Consider the following 9300-nt stretch of genomic DNA (forward strand, 5'->3'; position numbering starts at 1 on the left):
TAATTTCTATATCAATATCCATCGTGGTTGGATTCCTTATAATATAAATTACTCAGTATAATTAATGAAAATGTATTGATCAGCAAATGTGGTTACATTCATATCCTTGCCGAACAAGTTTTCACCGAATATAAAAAGCGCGAATAAGTAGTAAGATGCAATATAAGGCACATCATTAGGCTCTGTGTGCGAGTTTTTCTTACAATTCAGCCTTTTACTGCAAGTCTCATATATACAGAAGTATTTTTAAATTTAAATTATTTGAAAATACTAAAAAAAAAAGTAAAAATAAAATAAAAATAATTAGATTAATAAATAAAAAAAACTTATGCAGGTTGGCTCAAAGATACATTTAGCTAGAGAAATGTTTAAATGTTTCAGCCAAAGGAATATAGCCCATGCATACATTGTTTTTATTCAATCACAGCTTGTATATACACCGGTACAACAGCATTTACAAAGGTACCTTTTCTGACAGCTTTAACATGAAAACTGTCTCACCTTCAAGTACACTTTATTAATTCTGACTGCAAATAATGCTTCTGATACAGTGCCAATGACTTCATACATGTAATAGTAATGTGAATTTTGTGCTCATAATCAGCGATTTGCAATCACTGACATTTATGAATACTGTTTTTGCAACTAAATATTGCTTATTAAAAGTTAATTTTGGCATGTTACATTGTGCTATCTGAATCATAATATTTTTCACACTATTAAAATTAACTTTTTTCCTGTCTGATAATCATCATGAATAATGGCAAGATAGGAATAAATCTTGATTAATGCGTCACAACACATCTAAGGCTGACAAGGTAAAAAATAAAAGTCAGCAATTCTGTATCTGGTTATATCACACAGCTGCAAATCTACTGCATTACTTTGTAATTATTATGAATGAGAATTTGATATGCATACAAAAAATGCTGCACAAGTCAATACTTAAAGCAGCAAATTTACTGCATTAATTTGTAATTACCATGAATGAGAATGTGATTTGCATACAAAAAATGCTGCACATGTAAATAAACAATGTTGTAGTGACTCTAAATCTCATACAATCTTTCTATATCTATATTAAGAAATACAATCCTACACAGGCCATATTCACATCAGAGGGTATACTCAACTGATACAATCTATAATGGTTCTTGGGCTCTATTAAGTCTTACCTAATAGCCAGGCTATTAAATTGTCTATCTCTCAAAGGGATCTGATACAGACTGAATCAGTTAAGTATACCACTCCAATTAAAAAGGGCCATGGACTACTGAGTATATTAAAATATACACTCATATTTCTCAGTATATTTGCACTGTTAGTAAAAATCTTAATGGCATTTAAGCTGCTTCAACTATGGTCCATGACAGCATGAAAGATATTGCAGATTTTGAAGGTTCTTGAAGTGCACCCGCACCTTAAGAGTTCTTCTGTGGAATCTTGATGCACACCTAAATATATATTTATATACATATAAATATTTGATTCACACAATTGTTATTCAAATGAATTAAATTTCATCATAAACAAGGCAACTGATTTTTTCACTTTCATCCATAATTTCAATTACTTGGACTCTAGATTAGCATAAGAGATGATGCTATTTTCAAGTAAAATTCTCCTTCTTTATGCCCAAAATTAGTTTTAAAATATTTTACTTACACTCTTAACCTCGGTGTAGTTATCCAAAGCATACTCCCCAAGCTCACGTCCATTGCCAGACATCTTGTAGCCACCAAATGGCATGGATGCATCAAATTTGTCGAAGGCATTCACCCTAAATAATGCATAATAAAATAAACAACTTACAGTAACGAGGCAATGCACAAAATATGGTGTGTTAATTTTTTTTGCTCTTACATGCTGGGGTTGAAATGATAATCCAAAACGTATGGTACGTGAATGTGATGCAAATGAAATTCTCCAAAATTCAATTCCCCCATAAAACATGGGTCAAGTAGTGAAGTTGAGAAAAAAATATCATTCAAAATGACTCACCACACTGTCCCAGCTCTCAGTCCCTGGACAATATAGTTCACTCTGTCCATGTCATTTGACATGATGCTGGCTGCCAGCCCATACATGGTCTTGTTAGCCCGCTCAAACAACTCATCCATTGTTTTGAACTTCAGGATCTGCATCACAGGTCCAAAAATCTGGAAAATACATGACCAATGTTCAAATGTTTAACCACTGTCTGACAATCTTTCGCTATTATTGTTTTTGTTACATTGTCCTTTCCCCAAGTATTCTATTGTTTATATCTATCAATATCCATCTAGGTTTAAAATCACCCAAAGTTATAATAATAATAATAATAATAATAATAATAATAATAATAATAATTCTTTTTTGGGCACTAAAATGTGTACAGGTTACATTTATAGGCTCTCTAATCTACTGTTAGTTTTATAACATACAAGTAAATACAAAATACATATGACATGATGACTGGGAAATAGCATTTAGGATAAAACAACTATTGCTAGTGATGGGTGTCTTGTTTTTTTTTTTTTTTTTTGATGTTATAGGTTTTCTTGATACCTCTTCTTTAGCGATCCTCATATCATCCTGCACATCAGTGAAGACAGTGGGTTGAATGAAGTACCCACTGCTGCCCATTTTCTCTCCTCCAACTCCCAACTTGGCTCCTTCTTTCTTGCCACTTTCGATCAGATCAAGGATCTTGTTGTACTGCTCCTCATCAATCTGTTAAGTAAAGTGCACTTGGCTTGAAATGTCTGTCCCTTTATAACAATAGGGTCTTAATATCTAATGGACCAAAGCAGAGACAGTGGCCTCAAACAAAACAAATTAACAAAATTTTATATTTGCTAAATAAATGTGGCAGACAGTGAAAATAATATATATATATATATATATATATATATATATATATATATATATATAAAGAAATAAAAGATTACTTTGATATTGCACTGTAACAGTTTTAAATAATCACTCTGTTAGATAACTTACTTGTGGACCCTGCTCATTACTGCGATCAAAGGGATCACCAACAGTTCTGCACTTGGCTCTCTCCACACTAGCCTCCACAAACTTATCATAAATCGATTCTTCAACAAAGATGCGGGACCCAGCACAGCAGCATTGCCCTTGGTTGAAGAAAAGGCCAAAATGGCTGGTTTCCACTGCATCTTCCACTGGAAGGATGAAACAAATCTAAAAATACACAACTGCCACCCTACAGCATTTTAAAACTTGTTTTGACTACACAATGAGTAGATTCTCATTTTAATTCAGTTTTTTTTTTTAAATATAAAATCAATAAGTTTGTTATTTAAGCTGGAAACATGTTCTGTTTCTATCCCAATGAAAAATAAATATTTTTTCAAAATCTTCAGTGTCACACGTTAATGCAAAGCAAACAGTGCTCATCTAACTGGCAACTGGAAATGCCACATTAACCTTCTATTTTTATCATGTTATTAGTCCTATCTAAAATATCAGCTTACAGTTGGCATCAGCCAGCACGATGTTTGGACTTTTGCCTCCCAGCTCCAGGGTGACCCTCTTCAGGTTGCTGTCATTGGCCAGTCTTCCCACAATCTGACCAACCTAGATGACATTTGAGAAAATATGTTATTTTCACAGATTAAACTTGAGGTGGAGGCTGAAAAGTGATGAGGCAAACCATTCCATTCCAGGAGGCAACTCACCTGCAGACTGCATCTCTCTCCTGGCTAATTGTTTTAATAATGCGTATATTTCAAAACACATCTTTACTGACATGTATTTGTAAAAGGAGAGCCCTGGCAAGTCCCAATTGATTTTTTGCAAAGTATACAGTAAACAAATATAATTAATGTTCTGTGCATCAGATCCAATAAAGAATATCCCCTACCTCAGTAGATCCAGTGAAGGCCAGTTTTTCCACATCCATGTGTGCTGCAAGAGCTGCTCCTGCGGTAGGACCATAACCAGGGACCACATTTAAGACACCTGGGGGAAAGCCAGCCTACAAAATAAAATCCATTAACACTCTTGTAACGGACAGAAGGAAAGTATGAGGTAATAGAAAAAATTGAAAAACTGTCAAATGGACAGTCATAAAAATATCAATACTGTAAAAATAGATCCAATCAGGCTTATTTTCAAACTCAAGCTATATATTAGTAATATAAATCATACCTGTACATATGAAAATATTAATTAACATGGTTTTCCTTTGAAAGACACAGGTGATGTCTTTAAGTCCAGTCACATTGTGCAGGGATAAGGTTGCCATTTAGACCCATGATACTTTGGACTCCCAAAAAGTCGGAAATCCGCTGATAGTAGAAAAAAAAAACTCATCCCTGTTTGTGTGTGTCAATAAAAAAAACACAGCTCAATAAAACTATTTATGTGAAAACATAGTATGCAAACTTCAACAGAAGTGAACTTGAATTATATAACAGCTGTCTGCAGCATGTATTTATAACTGACTGTTAGTATACAAGACTGTACCTCTGCAGCCAGCTGGGCTACAACATTAGCTGTGAGAGGAGTCTGTTCAGCCGTCTTCAACACCACTGTGCAGCCAGCAGCCAGAGCTGGACCAATCTTCCACGCCATCATCAAGAGGGGGAAGTTCCACTGAAGATGAGATACATATCTTTTATTTTTAAACTTGCACAAGATCAAACATTCATTAGAATCTGTTGTTGGATATATAAATACTTAGTGGCATTTAACCCCATTATTTTGTTTATAAATGAATTATTTTAAAAAATAAACCATAACAAACATGCACACATGCATTAAAAAAATAGCATGTTAAAAATTTATACATACAGGTATGATTTGACCAGCTACTCCAATTGGTTCATGACGGGTGTATGCAAAGAAGTCACCAGCTGAAATCCCAAGAAAGAATATAATGAAAACACCTCAAATGTGCTTCAAGGATCAATACGTTTCATTTTCATAACTGAGTTCAAAGTTCAAATAGACCACCAACCTTCCACTGTTCGACTTCAACAGCAATTTTTTTCATAACTATAACTTGGCTCAATTTTTTTTACTTCACTACAGACCATCCAACTAATTAATTAATAATTAATAATATATAATAATAAATAATTAATCCATCAAGATAATTATTAGGGGTGATGTTAGTCAGTCAAACATACTTATTGGTATGGTCTTTCCCTCAATCTTATCAGCCCAGCCAGCATAGTACCTGAAATCACGGCAGACAAGATATGGCCGCTTTCAACCAAATATATCTAGGGCACTTCAGAAATTCTAATTATAATTGTTGAAATTACCCAAAAATTATGCAACTGTATTGTCTTAAATTTTCTTTCAAACACTACCAGTAGATTTAATTTTGCGATTTTCTCATAACTTTGAATAGGTTTGATCTGTAAATGACACAAAACATATGGCAAATGCCAATTCAAAGTGCACTTAAAGTTTAGTGTAGACATACTATACCTTAAACACTGAATAACCAATGGCAGGTCAGCAGTATAGGCCACGTGGAAAGGCTTTCCATTGTCCAGTGTTTCCAAGGCCTGGAGAACATAACCAGCATTTTTACCACACACATATATTCACAAACACAACAACTTTGTTCTTTCTTTAATACCTTATATCAATTATCAGTTATTGATGGATTGTTGCTAGTAGTGTCTATGATCTGTAACTGATATAAAAACATATAAGATTACAGTATTACTTATTCATGAACTTCCAATCATTTTCAGGCAGTTGAAATGTGTGGTCTTAGTTCCATTCAAAATGCTCACTGTGATACAAGCAGAAGTTGAATGCTACGTACAGCTAGGTAAGCCCTGTTCTGCTCCACCAGGTCCGCCAGCTTGTACATCAACAGCCCTCTGTGTGCAGCGTCCATACGCCTCCATTCTGACCCAAACTTGAAAGCATCGTTAGCAGCCTTCACTGCCTTGTCAATGTCAGCCTAGCAAAAGAAATGAATTAACAAATGGGATAGTTTTTAGCATATTTTGAAGGTTATCTAATTATAAATCATCACCTTCTGTATAGAAGTGGCCACAATTCTGCAGTAAACTTCACTGAATTTATGTTCTTTGAAATAGAATAACCTTTCTTTTTTCTTGGTTATGTTAGTAAATTGCAATTTGGTGAAGTTGGCAGTTTCTAGATATACAATTTGATAAAAATATTATGAATCTATCCAGTTGTTGTATGAATATACTGAAGGGAATCTCTCTGCTTCAGTGCAGCTATACATGTTGCTGAGATAGTGTTACCTTGACAGAATGTATTGCATGGGAAAGGAATGTGCAAATAAGACCCAGTGACCGTAACAAAATCACATACAACCGAAAATCCTATATTGCATGTATGTTATGATTTTTAAATGCAAATACTGAAAACCTGATTCGGTTTATTTTTTTCGGCAGCATCTTTGCATGCACAAGAGAAGGATGTGCTCTGGCCCAGGTTTACCAGCAGGGGAGATTATAGGGTGAAAACATGAGTGCAATAAGAGAAAGAATGTAACATTCTGTAATTTTATATATTCAAATTTTAACACATTAACTGGCCTGCTGGGGAGGCTGGGATGAGTTAATACATTCATGAAGATGTATCATATTGTGTGATAAAATGCATTCAAAACTGAGTATTTAAAAAAAGGCCTTAAAATACCTGTAGGAGTGGCTTTGAAAAGTAAGTGAGGGAGAACAATTCATCAATGTTGCTTACATTTAAAAAATGCCACTAGATTTGACCTACTCACAACCATAAGTGAACACTGGAAATATGACCTAGAGTTTCAAAGTGCACCTCAAACTGTTCAGACAACCTATTTCTTCTACCAGTAATTTGCCTTTCAGTTACAACTACTAAATTCAGTCTGTTCACAGAAAATGTCAATTATACACAAGAGGCTGAAAATAGAACCCAGATATCTTAAACAGATTTTCAGGGCATCCTTTATAAACTGAAATGCACCATCTGGCTGTATAGTATGTAAGCAGAAAATACATGAAGCATTACTTTCACCAAAATCTTCACATACTTTTTATAGACTTCATGGCCCATTTAAAGGATTCTTTATAAAATTATTCGCATGAATTTCAATGTCACAGCTTTCTTAGTCACCCCACGGCTGGTGCTTCGAACAACAGGATAACTGCACTTTGGTGGATTAGTCCTATTGTTTGAAGTACCAGCCGTGGGATAAGTCAGTTACAACTACAAGTACTCGTCTTTCACTGTATAGGGCATACAAGAGCAAATTATGATGTAACAGAGAACCAACAACTCATTTAAATGTGGGTTAAGTCCTTAATTTTCAAAACTGTGGTATATTTTGACTTGGAACTTTAGATGCGTATGTATTTGTTTTAATTTGAACATAAAGAAATTAAGTCTAACATTTTGAGAAATATATGTACTTTACTATATATCATGTAGTGCAAGACCTTATTCAACAGGTCCAGGTCCGATTTTTTCTGCTTTAAAATGTATAACCCAAGTTTTATATATGTAAATAAACACAAAATAGATCAGGGGCATAGCTTTAACTCAGTAGTATCTCCCAACCCATGAACAAAGTGCTCGACTTCCATCTGGAGATATGATCAAAAAACCTTTTTCAGACAAAATTCCAAATGTTATATTTAAAAGAGAACCAATCACAAGCAAATCCAGTCTATAACATGCAATTAAAAAATCTACATTTGGAATGAAAGCAAGCACAGATCATCTCATATCCTTTAAAACAGGAAAATTTCAAATTACAATTACAATAATATAATGTTATTGCTACTGTTTCAAATAACATCAACATTATCTACAGTTATCATGACACATATGTACTAGTAACCTGACCTTCTCTTATATTTACCTTGTCTCCCTCCTGTACATCACAAATCTTCTGTCCAGTGGAAGGGTTGATGGTAGGAAATGTCTTTCCACTCACTGATTCATGCCACTCATTGTTGATAAAGATCTACAGAGTGGATCCGAAGTAGAAAACAGAAATGCAGTTGTATTTATAAAAAAAACGAGTATGAAGCAAATAATTGATTAATTATTCAATTATTATTTTAAAAGATAACAACAAATGTAAATGGCACTACTGTATTTGTACATAAAACAAGGCATCTACCACTTATCAACTTTAATTTCACATGAAAATGCTACATGCGTATCCCCACTGATAAATTAATGATAAACAGGATCTGACACCAATATCATTATATACATGTACTTGCATGCATATTGCTAGTATATTTGGCAGTGCAGTTTTTTATTATCTAGGCAAAGTTCAAATGTAGCAAAAGTATAATCACTAATGACAAAAACAGGTTTCATTATGTAATTTATGACCATTTTTCTTCCAAGGAACAGGTTTAACCTATTTTTCGTTCCTGTTGTTTACTGAGCCTTGAACTAATTCCATACACAACATAATACACTGTATTAAAGCAGAACTCTTTCTTTTTTTTTTTTTTATACCAAAAAGTAAATAAAACATCGTCCAAAATAACTACACACAGATCCGCTGGCAGTCTAGAAATAGAGCCTAAATGTTATACTGGAGCGATTTTCGACCCCGGCTTCAGTGAGTGAGATATGGTAAATCCAGGGGTGTAATGTAACCCGCAAGCAATGGCCTCTTACCCCGGTGTATTTGACGTCGGGGTTCCTGTCCGGTTCTGGAATAGCTGCAGCCGCAAATGAACGCCTCAGAGAGCCCAGGCGAGAGGTAGCCCTGCACACCTTCAGAAGGCTGGACATGACCAAATTTTCACTGGTTTCCAGGTAAGTTGAACTTCGGTTGAGCTAATCAGGTTAGAGTCACACTTAGACGAGTTTATTACCAGAGGAAAGTGGGGGTTAAGGTGTTTAACGCGAGCAGGTTTGGATGATTAACTTTCAAGTCTTTTGTAAACAAAAGTGTAAATGACAGTCAATTTCAAAGGCATGCGTGAGGAAATTTACTTTTACTATCTGACAAGGAGGATAAATAATATGAGGCCAATGAGCAAGCAAACACAGTTGACTTTGCAGTTGTCCGAGTAGCGTGCGAATTAGGGCTTCAAGGTCAATTTGTTCAATGCTCCAATAAATATATTGAATTCATCCTAAACTCCTTAGTCACCGTGCAGCTCACGCAGTACTTTTGTCTATTTGTGGCTATAACTTGTGAAAATAAGAGGGTGGAGGTGTCAGTTGTATATGAAATTGATCGGACATTTTTATATTTACAGGTAGAAACGTCAAACTGAACGCCTCCTGCTTTATACACATTACAGATACCAGTACAAGAATGTCGGCTTGTGGACAACATGA

At 34.7% G+C, this 9300-nt stretch overlaps 1 protein-coding gene across 2 annotated transcripts; it reads right to left on the reverse strand.

Moving 5' to 3' along the window:
* Nucleotides 1-392: 392 nt before the first annotated feature.
* Nucleotides 393-8817, reverse strand: LOC106150950 (aldehyde dehydrogenase, mitochondrial-like). Of its 2 annotated transcripts, XM_013523986.2 has the most exons (14): nucleotides 8629-8817; nucleotides 7850-7954; nucleotides 5792-5932; nucleotides 5446-5525; nucleotides 5139-5188; nucleotides 4801-4862; nucleotides 4474-4602; nucleotides 3869-3982; nucleotides 3480-3582; nucleotides 2983-3167; nucleotides 2548-2712; nucleotides 2002-2159; nucleotides 1666-1780; nucleotides 393-1454 (listed from the first exon to the last, which is right to left on the reverse strand). In XM_013523986.2, exons 1-14 carry the CDS (start codon nucleotides 8743-8745, stop codon nucleotides 1422-1424), a joined length of 1557 nt encoding a protein of 518 aa, XP_013379440.1. In that variant the 5' UTR covers nucleotides 8746-8817; the 3' UTR covers nucleotides 393-1421. The 2 variants fall into 2 exon arrangements, with proteins under 2 accessions (XP_013379440.1, XP_086858153.1); XM_087002027.1 differs by lacking the exon at nucleotides 7850-7954.
* Between the last annotated feature and the right edge of the window lie 483 nt (nucleotides 8818-9300).

The sequence above is a fragment of the Lingula anatina genome, chromosome 1 (assembly GCF_051362555.1).
Source record: "Lingula anatina isolate TDL-2025a chromosome 1, LinAna3.0, whole genome shotgun sequence".
NCBI classification, from domain to species: domain Eukaryota; kingdom Metazoa; phylum Brachiopoda; class Lingulata; order Lingulida; family Lingulidae; genus Lingula; species Lingula anatina.